Raw genomic sequence first — 19457 nt, forward strand, 5'->3', positions numbered from 1 at the left:
TTTGCTCATTGGAGAGGTTTTTATATATTACAAGTTATGGGCCAGTAGATAAAACTGATCCATGCTCTGGTTTCACTCCCTCCCTCTGCCTCCTGGGAAGTCAGCTGCATCCTTGTCACACTTAGAGCCCTTATGACTGAAGCTTTGAGTTTACCATTTTCCCCGCCTTTTGCATTTTCAAACATTTAGTTGATATTTTTTTCAAAGCAACAGAAGAGGGGATTTTAAAATCTGTAAATTAAATGGAGCTTTTTTAATGGAGATATAAACTTCTTAGTCTTATCTGTGATTTTATTGAGGCTGGCTTACTTGTGGGGACAGTAAAATGGTACCATGAGTACCCATCAGAAACACTCTTGCTTGGGCTAGCTTTTGGGATCTGCTTGCTCTTTTGCCGTTGAACGATGACTCAACACTACTGCTTAATTTACATGTAGAGCTGATGCCTGCAAAAGATTCAGCAAGCCAGGAATAATCACTTTAGCCTTTCCTTTGAAATTAGAGATGCTAAATGCGGGAAGATCCAGTGCCAGAGCTCTGCTTCCAAACCCCTGCAGTCCAACGCGGTGCCCATAGACACAACTATCCGAACACAGAGGACGCAGCTGAGGTGCCGAGGGACCCACGTGTACAGATCTGAGAGTGAAGAAAAGGAGATGTTGGATCCTGGCTTGGTGTTGACAGGAACAAAATGTGGGAGCCATCATGTAGGTACAGTCCTGCCTGTAATGGCTTGGGGGAGATTCAGGGTGTCTCTTTTCCATCTGGAAAGTGATTTGTGATTATCAAGCCATCAGTTTCCTATGCCTAATGCCTTTCTAGGGGATTTTCATGTTTTTTAGAAAAATAATTTCTTAGAGGCTTCTGAGGAGCAATGAAAGAATACTCACCAAAGGCCATACTGTAAGGCTTTGCCAAATGAAGTCCAGGCCCAGTCCTAAACTGGGGATTTGCTAGTTGATTGAGGTTGTTTTGTTGAGAGGTGAGACACACGATAACAAATCAAGACACCTGAGAGCTCCTCCAGGGACTCTCCACAGGGGCATGGTCCAGCCATCAGCTTCCAAGCTCCCCCTCCTCTCTGATGCACGTTAGCTGGGATTTGGGGTAGTGATTAAATGTTTGCCTTGGAAACAGGTTAACTTCACAGCTTGTTGTTCTGCCCAGGGTATTACTTGTGTTGCCAAGGTGTCTGGGACCCCACAAGTCACAAAATAACATAAGGCAGTAATATGGTACATAACCCAAAGTTCTAACACTGAGTTTTTGGATCCTGTCTCTGCAGGCTTGCTTTGAGGGACGCTGCCAGAACACATCCATCATCTTTGATTCTGACAGCTGTAGCAAGAAGTGCCATGGGCACGGAGTAGGTATCTTCCTTTTCGTCTCCATTTCAGACTGAAGCAGGATGAGTTCCTGTTCGTCTGTTGCTGGTTGTTCAGATCAATTCTGATACCACGCTTAGATTCACTTTGGACTTCTGCTCCTTGATTATTAATTTGCACATTGCTTTAATGTTTGATGTGTTTTCTGGTGTGTGAGTGTCCCTTTGACGCAGAACTGAAGGAGGTCTACAGGAGGGATAGGAGTTGCAATGAATTAAAAACAAGAAGGGGTAATCTTATAGAAAGATCTTCTGGAACCAGTTTAGATTGGAAAAAATATTTCTGGCACAAAACATCAGCTTCTCTCCATCCTCATGGTCCAGTTAGGCAATGGGGAGGAGTGATGAATACAGCAGTGTGCAGCAGTGTGTGCTGCCCTGAGCAGCCTGGGAGCCACCATGAGGGATCCGATGAGGAGAGGGACCCACTCCACTCTTTCACTCCCAGTCTGCTTCATTTCTTAAAACCCATGAAGCTGTAAGAAGTGATTGTCAGCTATTTCACAGGATTAAATTAAATGCTATGATTAGCACAGAACATGCCTAATCAGAGGGACCAGCCCCTCTTCCAGGGACTGCCTAGATGATAAAAAAATAGCAATGGGCCAAGCAATAAACCTAAACACTAAGAAGTCTTCAGTGGATGGAAGGGAAGACTTTTATCCTTTAGTTTTGATATAAGAACAAGAAAAAGGCATTTCTAAATGCTGCTTTTCTACTGAATCCAGGTTAGTGGCCCTTCAGCTGAGGAACCCTTATCTTTTGGAGAAGGGGAGAATTTCTGAGGAAATAAAAGACTCTTTCACACCCTGAAAAGAAAACATTTCCAGGCACTTTATTCCCTATTTATGCCAATAAGAGTTTATTCTGTTGTGTTTTATCCAGCAATGGCTTAAATTTTTTTTAACTTGCAGATTCTTTAGGACCTGGCACTAAAATCTGTGAGTCTTCTCGTTCCAGGTCTGCAATAACAACAAGAACTGCCACTGCAACCAGGGCTGGGCACCCCCATTCTGCAACAAAGAGGGGAGGGGAGGAAGCTTGGACAGTGGTCCCCCCATGCCCGAAGGTGAGTGGAACCAACTCTCAACTATGGTGGCACTTCAGGACTTGAGTTAAATGGGGACCAGAGAGTTTTCCACTTAACTAACGCTACTTTCTTTCCCTCAGGCCCTTCAGCAGTTGTGATAACTCTCGCCATCCTGGCCCCTGTTCTCTTTCTCATTGGAATCATGTTTTTGTTCTATTATCTGAAATGCTGGAATAAATTTGCCATCTGTTCTCTAAAGAAGACCCCGCAGTTCAGGTAAATTGTCAGTGCTGTGCCTTGTCTGCTTACATCCATACCTTTTCAGTGTCAGGACAGAAAAGAAATTGCAACGGCTATGAGGAACATATATAAGTCAGTTTGTTGGTATAGCCAGTATATACTTCTCATTTTTCTTTCCTTCAGTTGAGATATAATGGAAAATACAGCAAAGAAAAAGGAGAAAGTGCATAAAGGAAATAACACTCTGTTCTTTCTGTCATTGCCAGTGACACCTCTGGAACTGGGCACGCAAACCCTGCCTTCAAGTTGAAAACCCCTCAGGAGCAGAGGAAGGTAGGGGCCAGGTCACCTTCCACCTCCCCAGGGAGAGATGCAGCTGCCCTGAGATGTGGGATGTGGTTCCCTCTCACACTGCAATTAGGGAGTGGATTTATCAAAGGATGGGAAAACCAGGCAGACATCCCCCATGGCTGAAAGGCAGCAGGAGCTGAATGTAGCATTTCTTTCTAGCCATTTCCTTAAATGGGGTTTGATGAAGCTTGTGTGGCTGCTTGTGTCTCCTGATAGATCCTCATTTATCGCATCGCCCTCTCAAAACTGTAGAAATCACAAGCATTGCAGTTATTTCAAAGTGTTACATTTTTCTCTTGATTCCCGCTTCTGCCTCATGATCCCAAATTGTCCCAGTCTATCTAATCAATACCTACTAGACATATACAACACATACCGGTGTTGCCGGCAATCTTTTCTACTGTGTGGCTCAAACACCTCATGCGGATCCTAAAACGTGCAGCAGAGAGTAACAAGGTGGTTTGAAGTGGAAGTACCTAACTCCCAGGATTTGTGGGTCTTCTGCACAGGTGATTGGCTTCCCTCAAATCCCATCGAAACCTCCTCCCCAGCAAGCTCCAGGGCTCCAAATGAACACACAGCAGCCGTCTGCCTTCTCCACTGGCTACAGTTGTGGTGTGGGGCACCTTGCCGGGCCAGCGTCCCCAGCACCTGCAAAGGACATTCCCCGACGGACACCCCCAAGCAGACCAGCACCTCCTGCTCCCAAACCCCCCATCTCTCAGGTACGGAGTCGTGCCATTGTCCTGCAGATGCGATTTGATGGGAGGTTTGTTCTTGAGAGAGACTGGTGAAGCCTCTCTAGCCCTGGTGGTGGTGTAGGAGTTACAGTCCTCACTGGTGTGTGCCCCCTCTTGCCACAGGACAATTACCGGTGGTCTCCTTGCTTCGTAGTGTAGCTGAAAAGGGCTGTGCTGGACACTAGCATACAAAATTACCCTTCATTCAGGTCCCCCAGTACCTCTGATCTGGACTTAGAGTCAGGTAGCTTGGTTCACCAAGGTCACCTAAACATTTTTTTTTTTGCTGCAAATCAGATGGATAATTTGCCAGGAACGAAAAGGCTGTAGATATTTTTCACTAAACATGCCTAGCAAAGCTCCTCTTCTGATTTTCACATATTTTTGTCTCCTGGAAACAAGCCCCTCTGAGATTACCGGTCATCAAGAAGTCTGAGGTTCAGTGTTGAGTACAGGATCCCTTTCCCTGGGATGATCCCCCAGGTAGATTGCATTCGGCCATTCCTGGACTAAAACCTTGGGAAGACAAATGTTAATGTGGAGCAGAAATGGGACTGTTAACATGTTGTAAAGGAAATGTTAGACTTAACCCAGACTGACTTCATCTTATGGGAACGTCCTAGCCATGAGGTTGTTTCGAGAGTTACAAGAAAAGGCTATTAATGTAGTTCTCTTGCTGGCAATTTTGTTCTAAGCTAAGTACAGACCCTGCATTCTTATGGAAAAGACGGCAAGTCACTTTGACTTAAACCCATTTTACCAAAATCCTTTCCTATTAGCTTTATTAGGTTAAGGCCAGCAAAGAAGCAAAGGGCTCAGTTACAGGGGATAGCAGAGGCTGGCTCCCAGGCAGTCTCTCTCTGATGGATACAGAGGAAAACAAACCCACAAAGGTTTAGTGAATGGGTTTTGTCTCTAGCTCCATTGTTCCTGTGAACAACCGGCACTTCAGCAGGAAAGAAAACCAAAACAAAAGCAGGAAGATGACTGCAGTCAATAAGGAATAGGTATCCTTCCCCCAGCTGGTTGTTGACAAGTTCTCCACAATCTCCATTGTGTTCCCTCCACAGTGCATCCAGTCTCCTTACATCAGTCAGACCTACTAGATGGGACACTTTTCCTAGGATTTCCAAAAGAAACCTTGCCATTTCTGGCTTGGAGGAGAGCCACAAAATGTAGAAGTTACAGGGGAAGTCATTAATTTCACTGTTTGTTAGTGTCAGTGTCCTTCCTAGATATTTGCAGTATCTGCCAGATTTGCTTTCTTGCTATTCCTATAGGAGCTCTTTGGACCCAGTGGGATTTAGTCTGCCTTGTCCTTCCTGCAGTCACAGGGCGAGGTCCTTGGAGAGCAATATATCCCCAAGCATCATATTTATGCATAGTCTAAGGAGACTGCAGGGTTTTGGGTGCTGTCCAAGTTGTGAGTGCAGCTGTGTTTATTAAATCAACACCTGTAAGCCAGCGACTTTGCACAGAGACTAAGAAACAACAGGCGGTTAGTTCTTGTGTGGGTAACTTCTCCCCAGGGGCATGCTTTACACTGAAATTCATTAGACAAATGGAAAATATAATGCTCTGAGTATCCTATTAGGGACAGCTGTGTGCACAAACAAAGTAATAACTGATGGGTGGTGGGTGCAGGGCTGCGTGTGTTTGTATGGGCACATGTATACAGGGTTTACAGGCATTATACGGGCAATCATATAGTGAGTGTATGTGTGTGAAACTTGCTTCCAACCTTAAATGCATCAATAACGTGGCTAATTAAAAGGGTCTGGAACATAGTTTCCCTATTGCTTGCAAAATTCAAGGCTTAAAACTTCTGGATCCTCTAGTAGCCAGAACATGATGTGCTTGCAGCCCGCAGCTCCCTTTAGGAGGCAGAACAAGGCAACCCTGTCACCTGGTTTGGTTGTCCTCAGTTTGAAGCCACCTGCCCAGCAGCCTAAGGCCACCTGGTCTTCATGAAGCTTGAAAGGTGAAAAACTCGTACACGTTGAAAACCACTAATCACCAGCATAGTATGATAAACCATAGCAGCAGCCACCTGCACTCCCTCCTTTCTTCAGAGACAGGGAGGTCTTTGTAAGCATGAGTTTGCTTGTCCCCCATCAGTCCTTTGTCTCAGGCAGGGATGCTACAGGCTGGGTTGTGATGGGGACTCCTGCCCAGTCTGTAAGTTTTCTCCTGTTTTTCATCATGCAGCCATTGGATTTTAATATCCCTGGGGCTAACTCCAAATCAGAGACACCAAGTGTGCAGCTGCATATCCAAGCTGCTGCCTCAGACTTACCAACAATTGAAAAAATGATCTCTGGTTTCAGGCCAGGCATCTCTCCAGGCTGAGAATTGAAAACTGTTTCTTTCTTGCGCAGGATATTTCTAGGCCTCGGCCACCCCAAAGAGCTTTGCCGGCTAATCCCATCCCAGCCAGACCCAGAGCCGGGCTGGGGAACAGCTCTGTCATCTCGCTGCCTCCTGCGCACCCCAGAACCCCAGGACGACTCCAGCCTGCGGCAGAGGTAGGCACTGAGTGCGGTGACGGGAAAGCAGCAACCCCTCATTACCGGGGGATAAAACTACCGTGAAAGGAGTAACCTTGCTGTCATATGGCAAAACACCTTAATGCACAGCCCCAATGGGTGGAAACATTAGGGTTGTTATGTTGGTTCCCTCTAGTTTTACCTGTTTTTCATTTAAACATTTACTGGGTTAAGCAAAACAGTTAATTCAGTCCTCAGCATCCCTGAGCGCTTTCTCAGATAAAACATTTGCGTGACTGGGGCTGAGCAATGAGGGGGTGTGTGACCCAGAATGCTTAGTGAAGAGCAGCAAAACAGGAAGATGCTTATGGGAGTTGAGGACCCCAATAAGGAAGAGAAACCCTCTCCAACCTCTCTAGCCATGGCTGAGATGCTTTCTCTGCAGGGAGCGTTTCCCAAAGGTGTCATCAATAAGGACAGTCGCTGAGCTCAGCTCCCTGCAAGCTGGACCCCTTCACACAAAACACCTCCACTCCACACACCACAGGTGCTGCCTCCAGCCAACAACACACTTGAGGCCACCTGTAAAAGATGGAAAAAAACGCATGAACTTCATTGTGCTACTGATGTGAGAGTTTCCTGTGCTGGGGTGTGAATGCATGTGAAGGGAGACAGGCTTCCTGGCCCACTGTAACACCAGCTCTGGGAGAGGGAGTGGGAAGTATTTGCTCTTTCATCAGTGCTCACCCTTCTCTCTTTTCTCCATTTTCCATCTCACCCAGAATGCTGGTGCCGGGACAACTGGAGCAGCAAATATCTTGAAAGTGGGACAGCTGGGCTCCCGTGGACACTCCTGAAGCAGTCAGTTCCCAGCTGGTTCTGACCTTTCCGTGGAACTGGGTGGACTTCATCATCCCGAAAAACAGCCACAGTGTCTTGGTTCCTTTCTTCTACCCTCACCTGTTTCTTACGTGACTCAACAAGCTGCCATCAGGTTTGGCAGGAGTGTCCCCAGGAAGCGCACCGGTACATGCCAAGCTGAACTCAATCCTCTCTGCTGATAGCCTTTTCCATATAGGGATGACTTGTTTATACGGTATTTAAATATTGTTGTGCAATATCCAATGCAAGGATGGGGTGATGAGGGTTTCATGTGTTTTTAATCAGTTATTTAAGTGTTACCAGGGAGAACAAACTGTGAGTGCAAGTGCTGGCCCTGATGGGCTTTCATGTAAGACCCAGCCCTGTTGGCTTCCTCAGCCCATCCACGCAGCTGCATACATTGGTGCTATACAGAAACCACTGCCTCTTGGGAGAGCAGAAGGCAGCCTTTGATATTCTTCAGCTTATTCTGAGTTTACAGTGGGTGGCAATTGAGGCCATGACAGGGAGCAAACCATGGAAATATTCCTGGTTAAAATAATTTGTGGGTCACTGTAGATTTTTATTAGCTTTAATAGCGGGGATTATTTTCCCCATGTAACCATCTTCAGCAGGAGCATTCCAACCTGTCTGTCCTCCAGCACTCGCTTGTCTTGCCTCAGTGCTGTAAGACCCAACAGCATCCCCAGCATGGCCTGCGCTCTCTCATCCGTGTCATTGGGACACAGTCAAGGTACGACAGGAAAATTCTCTGGCCGAGATGCAGAGCACTGGCCAGAAGGAACCTCAGCCAAAGTCAGTGCTGAAACCTCTTCTCCAGCATACGGTACTGTGCATAATCAGTAGATACTTTTGTAGTTGTCTCTTCAGGCTTTGGTCTGTGCTGAGCAGTAATCCAGCATGGGCTGTCTGCTCCCCATACCAGTGAGAAACCCACCTGAAAATTGCCTGGGTGGTAAAGCAGCGGAAATATTCATGTGATACATGGTGCTTTTGTACGGCAGCTCATTTACTCAAGAGTTCTTCCTCCATGACATGGATGGAAAGAGCTGTCTGTGTGCACTTTAAGCAGCTGATGGTTCTGACCCCAAGGACCTTCCCTTATGATTTTTTTTTTCTCATAATGGTTTGGGCTTTTGTACATTTTTTCTCAGGATTTTAGACGACAACCTTCTGTTACGCCAATTTGTTGTTGTTGTTTTTCCCTTGAATTGAAACGATTTCCTAAGAGAACACAGGGAATTCTGGAGCTACGGTTACAACAACTCTGTTGTGTCTGATTTATTACGGACAAATCCTAAGGGTGATTGCTGCTGCATGTGTGAGAAACTATATTATTGGCATAAAGAAAAAGTCTTGTCTGATAGTCCTCTTTCCCTAAGCTCTACTGATTGAAAAACAACAACAACAACTAGATAAACCCTAAGTGCTCATTAAATTTGCAGTGATATGTAGTAGTGTATATGTAGGATGATATAAGCCACTCCAGTTTTTGCAACTTTACTACCTCTTTCTCCACAAGGAAACAGTACACAGGGTGTGTCTTGAATTTCTGGTTGATTATTCCTTATCTTGATCAGTTGGGGCCTTTTCTTACCTTCTATGTGCCTGGAAATCAAACCAACCCTAAAACACTTCTCTCTGAAATAAGAGATGCAAAGTGAAAGACATCAGCTTTCTAATCTTTCTATGTCTTTTTCTATAGTTGAATTATATTCCATATAAATAATGTATATTCAAACAACCCCCCGATCTGTTGTTTCTTGGGGTAATGGCATATTTTACTGCTCACAGGTGGAGCAGTGAGCTGGGCACATACTGTACATACACATAGTGCGCATTCAACCACAAGAACTTGATCTTGTATCTAAGCCCTCGCTGAAGACAGCAGCAAACTTCTGCTACAGCCCCTGGTCTTTATCAAACTGCCACCAAAAATCCCTAGGGATATTTTCACTGCATTTCATGTGAACATGGGATCAAGCTTTTAGAAAGCTTCCCCATACACAAAAAGCTCGGAAAACAACTGGGACTGCCTGGGCTCTAATGACAAACTCTATTGCTGGAATATCATAAGGTAGTTTTAAGTTCTTTAAATTTCTTATATGCGTACAAATTGAGTGAATAAGAATAGGGGAACTGCAGGAGGAGTAAAAGATGGTAAAAACTTGTGTTTTTTTGAAGATAATGTTACTTGGGAGAACACATACCAAAATACATCTCACTTTCTCCTGTGTCCACATATTAATGGTTTACAATAATGCTCTCTGTGCACCTATGCAAATACTTGAATAATGCAATTCATTGTGCCTTTTGCTTAGTTTTAATAAATTTATCAGTTGTCATTAAAAATTATTCTGTCACTGTGTGCTGTTTTGTTACCTTGATTAAAATCTTCATTTTATATATGTGTGTTTGTCCAGAGCTGGCAGGATAGCTGAAGAAATGGCCTTTATGAAATGCAGTTCTAGGCAGTGAGGAAAGATGAGTCCTGTTTACATCCTTTTCTAAAAGAAAATGCATAAAACATTACACCGATTAGGATGCCAAAAATGTAACTGGAGCAAATTACTTGGATTATTTTCTGCTACCAAAGGAGGGCGCTGCTGTTTTACTCGCTGCCCCAAATTCTCTTTCTGCTGCACTCAGCCTGTTTAGCCTTTAGTGCTGCACCTGCAAGGGTAGAGAAATCATTCGATACACCTGCAAGGTTTGGTTTGGTTTTGTTTCGGTTTTTTTTTTAGAAAAAGCCTTTATTTCCCTTTCCATATTCCCCCCAAAAAAATCCCAAAACAACCCTGAAATGTTATTAAGATAAGAGATTGCATTTTCCTCTCCCGCCCAACCCCAAATTGCTTACGCTTAGATCCAGGTATAACTGGTTCAGCATCTCAGATAGCATCAGTGTGTGCCCTGGTCCAGGGCTAACCCAGCCAGAGCTGCCTCCAGTCTGAGCCAGCCTGGCAAAGCCAGCTCAGGCTTCGCTGCACCCTGTTTGGGATTTGCTGTGAGCAAACAGGCTCCAGTTCCCCTGTGCTGTAAGACCCAGTGGCAAGATGGGAGAAAGTTTTAGCTGCTGCAACACCTTCCTTTTTCACCTTCCAGCCCAAAATATCACACCTCCCATCCATTCGTTCTCACCACTGACACAAATCCAAAGGGGTTTTGAAGGTGAGCTGCGAGCAAAGAGTCCAGGTAGCACCCATACTATATTGAGAGATGGAAGGGGATGAGCAGGACTGTTCTGGGTTAAACTGCATCCCTACAGCTCTGCAGAGCATCACATGCAGCTCACAACTCCCTCTAAATGACAACAAAAAAGCTTTGGGGCTTAAACGATGGCAGGAGAGGTCATGGGGCTCAAATAGTTGGGAAGCTCTCCAAGGTCTAGACGATTGTTAAAAAAGCCCCACAAACCAACCTTAAAATTTACAGCCACTCACTCTTTCAGGCTGAAAAGATTTTCACAGACCACAAAAAGTGTTGAAGACAGTGGTGGTGTTTCTTCTGACATGGGGTTTACACTGCCAGAGCTCCCCAGCCTGAGCCAGGGCTGCTGCTTGCTCAGGGGACACCTAGGTCAGACCCAGTGGCTTCACCAACCACATCACCATGGCTTGGGCACCACAGCTGCTAAGGAAAAACAACCCCAAACAAACAAAACAACAAAGCAAAAACCAAAAGCTGAAAAATAATTCTCTGCCACAGTCCTGTAAAAACACTTCATGCTTGGGTTCTGCCACTGAGCCTAAGTGAGCACCTGTTCCAAAATTTGCCATGTTTTGCCCATATTCATCAATATTCTTGTCCTATATTTGCAGAACAAGTAATTAAACATGGATGAGCGGAGTCTGAATAGCAGGCGTGCCCCATTCAGTCCTTGGCTCTCACCTCTGTTTGGTACTTGTGTGTGTTTTAGAGTTCACGCAAGTGTCTGGAAAGAAAAAAAGACAAAAACCACCAATCAATTACTCAATCAAGGCCTGGAAATAAACACGTTAATGGTCACCTCAGAGAAGGAATGCAAGAGGAAACATTAGCCCTGCCAAGAATAAGAGGTGGGAAGAGGCCTCAGAGAAGAGCTCTGTCACAGGTCTACCGTATTTTGAGAGGGTTCTCGTTTTCAGTGGCTGCATGTATTAAAGCCCAGTGAGGATTAAACATACCCCTTGCTGCCACACCATGATAAAGATCCAATCCAAAAGCCCAGGGAAAGATTTGGCTTGACTCTACCAAGCTCTGGATAAAATACTGTTGATTTTCTGCTTTTCCCTTTAAAAATTGCTCAGGAGCATCTGGAATATTGACACCAACCCATTCCTCCACCCTCCAAACCCTCAAATAGAATGCACTAGGTGTAGATTGTGAATACTTTGGGTTTATCCTCTGGGGCGATACTGGAGTTGTCCACCTCTATCAGGATGTTCTTGTCGTCTCGGGTGACTGGTCCTTGCTGTTCATTCTGGAGGACTTGTGGTAGATTTCCTAAACTGACGTCCATATCTTTGAAGGCGTGGAGTAAAAACACCCCCAAAATGATGGTGAGGAAGCCACAAACTGTCCCAATTATGTCCACTACAGTCATGGTGACCCACTCCTTAAAGAGAATGATGGACGTTGTGATGACGATGGTGGTGAACAGCACATAGTAGATGGGAAACACCAAAGAGGTGTTGAAAATGTCTAGAGATTTATTGAGGTAGTTAATTTGTGTAGTGATGGATGCCACCAGCGTGATGACCAGGATCCATGTCAATGGGTGCTGCAGCACAGGCTGTCCAGCAAAGAAGCCCTTGATGGCAATACCCAAGCCCTTCACCGACGACACAGAGAAGGCACCAATAACGGAGCAGATGGTGAGGTAGACGAGGATGTTCCTCTGGCCATAGTTGGGTGCGAGGTAGAAGATCGAGAGGAAGCAAAGAGCCAAGAGGATTGCGGCATAAGCGAGGAAACCTGAAAGAGAGAGAGAAATAACTTAAAACTGAGCAGCAGGCACAGGGAACAGAACGGTACACACAGCCCAGCCCCAGGAGGGAAAACACGACCTGTGTACCTGGCTCTTTCAGCTTAGACAACATCTCATCCAGGGTGGTGACCTCCTCGTCCTCTGGGGCGTGTATCACCATCACCGTGCTGCCCACCAGGCTCAGCATGCAGCCCAGCTTTCCCAGCAGGTTGAGCCGTTCTCCAAGCAAATATGAAGACAGGATGGCGCTGCATGGGACAGAAAAAACACCATCAGTTGGTGCTTTGAAGAAGGAACAGCAGCTAAAACAAGGTAAAGAATGCCTTCATGTGATAGAAGGACACAAGTTCGGAGTAGGTTTGTTGGAATCTAATGTGTTAATGCGTAATCACATTGCATCTACTGACAGCTGAACCTGCAGAGATGCAGGTGTGATCTATAGATCACAGCTCATGTATTAGCAAAGTAAAAAAATCCTGAATATGTTAGCGCATCCTCAGAAATATTATCAGGGTCTCCAGATTCACTCATCACCCAGTGAACACTATGAACCCTATAGTGCCCAAGGAAACTACTTCAAGGACCAGCATAACAGAGAGAAAAAAACCCAGCCTAACAACAAAAGAGTTATGTTAATGTTAAATCATCAGAACTATTGAGCCCCAGAGAAACTCTGAAAGCACTGGGGCTATAGATATATCTGCAAAAATATCTAATTTTCCATAAAAATTTTGGGCAAGACACCAGAGCAGTCCTAACACTCAGTTTACTTACGCATTTCACACTAACACTCCTATAAAATTTTCAGTACCTGGAGCCACATATTTTGGTATAAATTTCCTTGTTAAAAATATATATAAAAAATAAAGCAGAATTTCAACCCTTTGGCAACAGACAGAAATATAAACCCACAACATCAGAACACCCTAAAAGCCTAGAAAAAAAAAAAAAGCAAACAAAAGACAATTTAAAAACAAGCCTGATATTCTTGACCTTTTTGATCTTTAGTACTGTTCACTACAAAACCAAACCAAAACAATACCACCCAACCTTGAATAAGGATGGAAGCAACACTGATATTTTCCGTCATTTAACCGGAAGTGTATGCAGGTGCTCTCCACATCCAGCATTTCCAGAAGGGCATGCTACTTAAATCAGCAGTTTCCAGATGATCCCCTCAAAGGACAACAACTGTTAACATGTTTTTTAGAAAACACTGAGATATTTTCTTCCTTCCAGCAGAATAAATAATATCAGCATCCCTTCAAGTCTTTCTATCTTACAAGACAAACAGACAAGTAAAAAAAGGCAAATTGCAAATTACAGACACATAAATCACCTTATGAGCACACTCAGAGCCCCCAGAGGCGTGACAATAGTTGCAGGAGCAAAGGCATAGGCGGCAAAGTTAGCAGCTTCTCCTCCACCCACTAAACAAACACAAGAAAAACAAATACCAGTGAGTTACAGTTTACTACTTCTGTTTTCTCTTGTGGGCTTGCAAAGTAATAAGATGCCAGAGAGTGGGTTTTATTATGGGGGTTTCATGCTGCTCCTGGACAGAGCTAGATAGCAGGTGAAAATCTCTCTTGTACAAATTAACGTAAGCAGAGAAACACCCCTGGAGCCTTCACCCCCAGAGAGAATGGCTGTGGGTGCCAGGACTCAGCTGTGCCACAGCTGGTCCATATCTACTCATTAAGCCCCCACAGCAGTTGCAGCTCGTCTGGGTCATTAGCAAGGGGGTGGGCAGTTGTGGGAGCTTCTGGGAGGCTGCTCCTCACCTACACAAGTGTCTCCTTGGGATTGTGGTGTCACCTTCTGGCTGAGCTTTTCCTGTCCCCTGAGCAGTGAGTATTGTGTGCTTGCTTAGGGGTTGTATGATGGTGGTTGTACAGCAGGAGCTGCAAGGGCAGAGCAAGCAGGGGGCACCTTGAGCTGCTGCAGCAGTAAGAGCCAGAAAAGACTGCTCTGAAAAACCCTCTGCTGCTCTTTGCCTGGCTGTGACTCTAATTGGAGAAGATGACAAGGAAGATTTAAAGCTTGCTCGAAGGTAAAGCAAGTTTTGCTCAAGAAAGGATCTGCTACCAAAATCTCCTTGCTATCTTCCTTGTGCTGCAGCAGTAACCTTTCCTGGAGCTTCCAGGCATGCATGGGAGGCCATTTGCACTGTGCCTAGTGCACAGAACAGCCAGCTGCCTTATTGAAACCTGGCTTTTTATGCACTTCATTGGGTAAAACTGAACTAGCAAGTCCTACCAGCTCTGCAGGAGGATGGTGAAGGAGATTCTGTGTGGCTCGCTGCCTCCACTCTCCTTGAGGTACCCCTGCTCACCATAAAAAAGGATTTAAGCCACCACATGCTGGGCTTGTTTTACACCTGATTCACAAGGACAGACCCTGGATAAACTTCAAACCCAGGGAAACAGCTTCTACTTACTGGTTAACAAGCCAGCCCACCAGAGCCAGTCCTTTAAGTAGCCGTGGCCTCCATCTCCTGGGGAAGCAAAGGACAGAGGAATGCAGGAGTTAACAACCATGCTCTTCAGAGTAAGAGATGAGAAGTGTCCCTTTGGAGAGGGGTAAACTGCAAGGGGAAGAATGTGACAAAGAATACATCCTGGAAAGACAGAATATGCAGACATGCTATCCTATGTGGAAATTGAGTCAAGGCATTAGCAGAAGCTGGAACTCAGGGCTGGACAATACAAATACAATAAAAGCAGTTGTTTAATCCTGGGTAGCAATGGGAATGGCACCCACAGAGGTTATCATCCTGGGGTGCAGCTTGCCCAGGTGCAGCATGGACCTTGGGGCTGCTGCTCAGCCCTGGGAGCTGTGGTTATCCCTGCTGGTTCATCAGGGTGCATCAGCCTCTAAACCCAGCAATAAACACCCCAGCTTGAGCTCCCATGGACCCATCATGTTTTGTCTTGTATGTTCCACTTGCCTGTTCACTATGGAGCACTCCTGGAGCAGAGGGATGATGCTCTGTGCTGGGTGCCCCCCACCCACAGCTGCTCCCTGGAATGCTGCCACCTGCATCCTGCCCATGGGGAACCTGCACTCCACCTCGCATTGCATTGGATTGTTAGGGAGTCTCGCATGTGGGCACTAAGGTAAGGCAATGAGTTTTTCCAAACACAGTTCAAGTGGGGGTTATAGCTATGAAGGATGAAGGGGGCTAAAACTGGACAGTTGCTCTGGGCTGGCATGTGCTGCCATAGTTTGTGTTGCTATACAGTTGTGGTGAAGGCTCCCTGCATCATGTCCCTGCTATCTGCTGGTTTTGTATGTTGCTTTGTGTCATATAGTAGTTGTCTCATAAGGCCTCAGCCTGAACTGCCAGAAATCCTGATGTTACTTTGATGTGGAGTGTTTTGTGACTGAGTGTTTCTGGTGAAAAGTGATTTGTGGCATTGGAACAACACAATGAAAGAAATGTGCATATAAATGAGGAAGAATGGACATACTGTGTTGGGAACTAATCCAGCTCTTGTTTTAACACATAAGCTGTTAGATATAAGGAGCTTGAGTCTGCTGACATTGTGCACCCTGGTTTTACTGGGTCAGAGAGAGCCTGTGTTTTCGGCAAGTGTGACGTGACCAGAGCTGTCGGTGACAGCAGCGTTTGGCCTGCCTTGGAGAAAAGTGACAAGCTCAGATAGCTGGGGTGAAATGTGTGGACTGAGAGATTAAAGAGTGAGAGAGGGAAAGGGGAAATGAGAAGGTGGACAGGAATTTGCTTGAATTCAACATCTTCTGTTTCTTAAAATATACAAATGCTAAGTTCAAATGTTATGCTTCGGTATTCCTATGAAACTGCTAGGTGGGGGTGTTGTTTGTTGGTTGTTTTGTTGGTTTTGCTTTTTTTTTCTCTCAAGAACTCTCTGTCAGCTGCAGTTTTCTGTCATTGATCACTAATTCCTGGTTAAAGACCCTGAAAAATAGGGAGGGGTTTGCTCTTGCTTTGCTTGCTTGGCTCTGTTGTAAGAGGAGCTTGTGGAGGGAAGGAGGAGAGACCTCTTCTACAATTGAAACAATACTGATATTTCATTGTGAAAATATAAGGCCGAAAAGCAAATCCATGTGAATTCAGCAGCTGCATGCAGCCAACCTAATGGCAGGGGATGGACTCAAGACTGAGCTGTGGCCCAGGTGCTGTTGGCAGCTTTGCTCATTGACTCTGGACAGTCACTTTGTTCCATTCCTCTGTGTCCCTACACAGGGGCATTAAAATAGGAACAGTGACACTGACTTCCTTTGTAAAATGATTTAAGAATTGTTCCTAGGCCAGAACTGGGAAGCAGTAGTATTTTAATTATCATTATTTTGTTCTGTAGTTATGCAAGTAGGTCAGCTGCCAGATAGGACTTGCACTGCTGCTTCAGTGCATGTCTGTGATGCTGATGGGATGCACCCAATTCCACAGTGCAATCCCACTGTAGGCAGTGCTCCTCCACCATTTCCCATGCAAATATGAGTGCACATAAACACGCACCTCGCCCTAAGAGCTAGAGGAAAGTTATCTACACATTGTTGAGCAACACACCTTAGTAGTATCCTTTCTGAAAACCACAAGCAGAGTTCACACAGACAACTGGCATACAGTCTTGCATTAACAAATGGCTCTTGCTAGTGCAATTAAAGTGCATGGGGCCACATCCTTGTCTCAGTGACTTGGTGGCAAAAATGCCTAGTGAGTCAATAAGAGCAAGAGTGGGGCTGTGCTGTTCTGCTTCAGTCTGCGGCATGGGGATGACTTGCACCTTTGTGCAAAGGGGCACGTTTCAAAAAGCTTTTAACACTCTGTTTACTCCTGGCCTCACACTTTCCCATGTGAAAGCTGTGATGGGCATGTATTGTTCTCTTGGTGGGTGCACATCTGATAACGCTGCACGTGTGAGTTGCTATTTGTGGTGCAAGGCAGGGGAATGCTGGTTTTAGCTGGGCCTTCCAGTGTAGGGCTCTGTAAATTAGTTCCTCTGCTCCAGCACAGCACTGTTTTCTGAGTCTCACACACGAACATACATGCAGAAAAGGTTTATCTTACATTGCTGATGGAAGGCTGACTTGTACCCAGAGGTATTCCCTTGCCATACAAATGCTGGAGTTTGGCTGATCCATGTGTTTCTGGGAACATGGGGACCTCCTCCCTCCTGCCCCCCATGAAAGCCTTACCTGCCCTGGTGGCTCCCTTCTCCACCAGCCGTAGCAGCCCCTTCTTCTTGAGGATGACGCTGCTTCCAATGAGGAAGCTGGAGAAGACAGCCAAGCCAAGGCCAATGTAGAATCCATAACTGCTTTCCAGACAAGTTACCCAGAAGTTATCTGAAGTCCCATTGTCCTGGACAGCGTCATCTGGCTCAGCATTGCCGATCACTTGGCACACAACCCGATGGGAAAGGCAGGAAAGGGTGACAAGAGACCCTGTGAGACCACCACGGAGATAAAACAGCAAATTACTGATGTGGCTATCAACTCTGCTCTTTGGACTGATCCAGATGTCCCTCTGAACAGCCACCTGTGCTGTCACCCTAACAGCACATACCCATCAGCTCTCAAAAATTCAGGACATGTCTTTACTTGGATATGGAAATGGCAAGGGATTTTATGGTGTGCAGTTCAAGCAGCTCATTGACTCTGTGTCTGCTGGTCCACACTCTGAACTGGATGGCCACAAGGACCACTGTAGTAATTTAATTTGAATTTCCAAACATCCCCATCAGAGTCTCTCTACCGAACTTCAGTGTTATGAGTTTGAACTATGCCTTATCAATACTCAGCCTCATTGATTCAAAGGCTTTGGTGTTTTCCAGCCAGCTGATCCTTGCATCTGCCAGTTTGTCTGCAGCTTATTGCTTTGGGTCTAATGTGGAGTGATGCCAGTACTTTGTAACAGTGCTTCTGTCCTGGCTCTGTGTACTGAGCAGTGTCATGGGATTGCTCATATGACAACAACAGGCTCATCCTTGACCAAAGTTTCACCTCTGTGTTGCCTCTACTGCCTAATGGTTTTATTCTACCTATTTGCAGAGTGCCCAAGTGCTTGTAAATCATATCAAGTCCTGCCAGTGTAGAAGGACTGAAAACAGGTATGGTTTTCCACTGTTAATATCAAAAGCACTAAGTCCTTTGTGCCTCTAACCAAGGTGTGTTACTGTGTGTGGGTGGGAAAATCGCTGAGTTTCTTCCTACCCTCACACTCCTACCACACCCAGCACTTCTTTCTATCATAGTTTTCACTCTGAGTGTAATAAGGACAGCGTGACTGTGACCATGGGGAGCAGAACACCCAAGTGGAGTGGCACAAAAGTCCCTTTGTAGTAAAAGATTTGAATTTTTTGCCTGAACTCATGTAGACAGTATGGAGCAAGCATTTGTCTCTACAAGCAGGGGTATGCAATGGTTAAACTGCCCCCTGAGCATGGGTCTCACCTCTTTTTTAAACCAAGAAGCTGGCTTAGATCTTTTGCAGCTGCACCCCTCTCCCTGGCACATGTAGTTGAGGATTTGGATCTGAATTTTTTCTAATGGAAAAAAATCCAGTGACTTTCTAAGATGAGTTTCCAAAGGTTCCCTAATAGCTTTCTTTTCTTGTGGAAATATATCCTGGGGAACGGAGGGACACCTTGCCTCTTCAGCTAGGTAAAAGTCTCTGCAATGTGCTGTGGGGCACAGTTGTAAAGCACCGGGATGGGGTGATCACAGACCAGCTTAGGTAATCTTTAAAGGAAGGAAAAAAACCAACTAGCTTCTCTGTAAGAGCTGTAAGGCTGGCAGAGCACGGAGCTTGCTGCCGGCAGAGCGGGCTGTGTGCCTTGCGGATAAAGTGAGTTTTCCCACTCCTATCGAAAAACAAACAAAAAACCCCAACAATAACAAACCTGAAGCCCAGAAAAGCAGAGCGGCGTCAGGGAGCAGCCCCAAAGCTGGGTGGGGGTAGAAGGCCGGGGGTGCAGCGGCCTCAGCCCCCTCCTCGAGACCCGCTCCCCGCGCTTGTCCCGCTCCCCGCGCTTGTCCCGCTCCCCGCGCTTGTCCCGCTCCCCGCGCTTGTCCCGCTCCCCGCGCTTGTCCCGCTCCCCGCGCTTGTCCCGCTCCCCGCGCTTGTCCCGCTCCCCGCGCTTGTCCCGCTCCCCGCGCTGCCGGCCCGGGCTGCACCCACCGTTGCTGCAGCTGCTGTTCGCACCCAGCGGCTCCATCTCCTTCGTCCTCCGGCCGGCTCAGGGCATCCCGGCGCTGAGGGCTGAACCGGCGGGACTGGGCAGGGCTGGGCCGGGCTGCCAGCTCACCTGCCCGGCCGGCTCCTCCTCCGGGACGGGGCTGCGCTCGGTGCAGCGGCAGCAGATACCTGTGCAAGCCCCAGCAGCCCCAC

The 19457-nt window shown here is 46.2% G+C and overlaps 2 protein-coding genes across 4 annotated transcripts in view; one reads left to right on the top strand and one right to left on the bottom strand.

Moving 5' to 3' along the window:
* ADAM19 (ADAM metallopeptidase domain 19) overlaps positions 1 to 9468 on the top strand; it is a 34699-nt gene extending 25231 nt beyond the window's left edge. The window contains exons 16-23 of the mRNA XM_065849171.2: positions 503 to 707; positions 1286 to 1366; positions 2345 to 2453; positions 2555 to 2690; positions 2921 to 2987; positions 3515 to 3730; positions 6124 to 6270; positions 7014 to 9468. Of these exons, the coding sequence (XP_065705243.1) occupies positions 503 to 707; positions 1286 to 1366; positions 2345 to 2453; positions 2555 to 2690; positions 2921 to 2987; positions 3515 to 3730; positions 6124 to 6270; positions 7014 to 7088 (1036 nt within the window). The 3' untranslated portion in view covers positions 7089 to 9468. The remainder of the gene's footprint in view (positions 1 to 502; positions 708 to 1285; positions 1367 to 2344; positions 2454 to 2554; positions 2691 to 2920; positions 2988 to 3514; positions 3731 to 6123; positions 6271 to 7013) is intronic.
* NIPAL4 (NIPA like domain containing 4) lies at positions 9440 to 19390 on the bottom strand. Of its 3 annotated transcripts, XM_071814689.1 has the most exons (8): positions 19248 to 19390; positions 17264 to 17512; positions 14523 to 14579; positions 13422 to 13512; positions 12170 to 12330; positions 11486 to 12069; positions 11005 to 11047; positions 9440 to 9620 (listed from the first exon to the last, which is right to left on the bottom strand). In XM_071814689.1, exons 1-7 carry the CDS (start codon positions 19282 to 19284, stop codon positions 11036 to 11038), a joined length of 1191 nt encoding a protein of 396 aa, XP_071670790.1. In that variant the 5' UTR covers positions 19285 to 19390; the 3' UTR covers positions 9440 to 9620; positions 11005 to 11035. The 3 variants fall into 3 exon arrangements, with proteins under 3 accessions (XP_071670790.1, XP_071670789.1, XP_065705275.1); XM_071814688.1 differs by lacking the exon at positions 9440 to 9620 and having other exon boundaries at positions 9973 to 11047; XM_065849203.2 differs by lacking the exons at positions 9440 to 9620; positions 11005 to 11047 and having other exon boundaries at positions 11055 to 12069.
* Between the last annotated feature and the right edge of the window lie 67 nt (positions 19391 to 19457).

Source organism: Patagioenas fasciata, chromosome 14 (genome assembly GCF_037038585.1).
Source record: "Patagioenas fasciata isolate bPatFas1 chromosome 14, bPatFas1.hap1, whole genome shotgun sequence".
NCBI classification, from domain to species: domain Eukaryota; kingdom Metazoa; phylum Chordata; class Aves; order Columbiformes; family Columbidae; genus Patagioenas; species Patagioenas fasciata.

Bases quoted from the DNA above. Each gene is read 5' to 3' on its own strand.
- NIPAL4 (XM_065849203.2), bottom strand. From the start codon at position 19,284: ATGGAGCCGCTGGGTGCGAACAGCAGCTGCAGCAACG. The intron at 12,331-13,421 runs GTGATTTATGTG...TGTCCCATGCAG, and splicing joins GCTCTGAGTGTGCTCATAAG to CGCCATCCTGTCTTCATATT. The intron at 12,070-12,169 runs GTACACAGGTCG...TCTCTCTTTCAG, and splicing joins GTCTAAGCTGAAAGAGCCAG to GTTTCCTCGCTTATGCCGCA.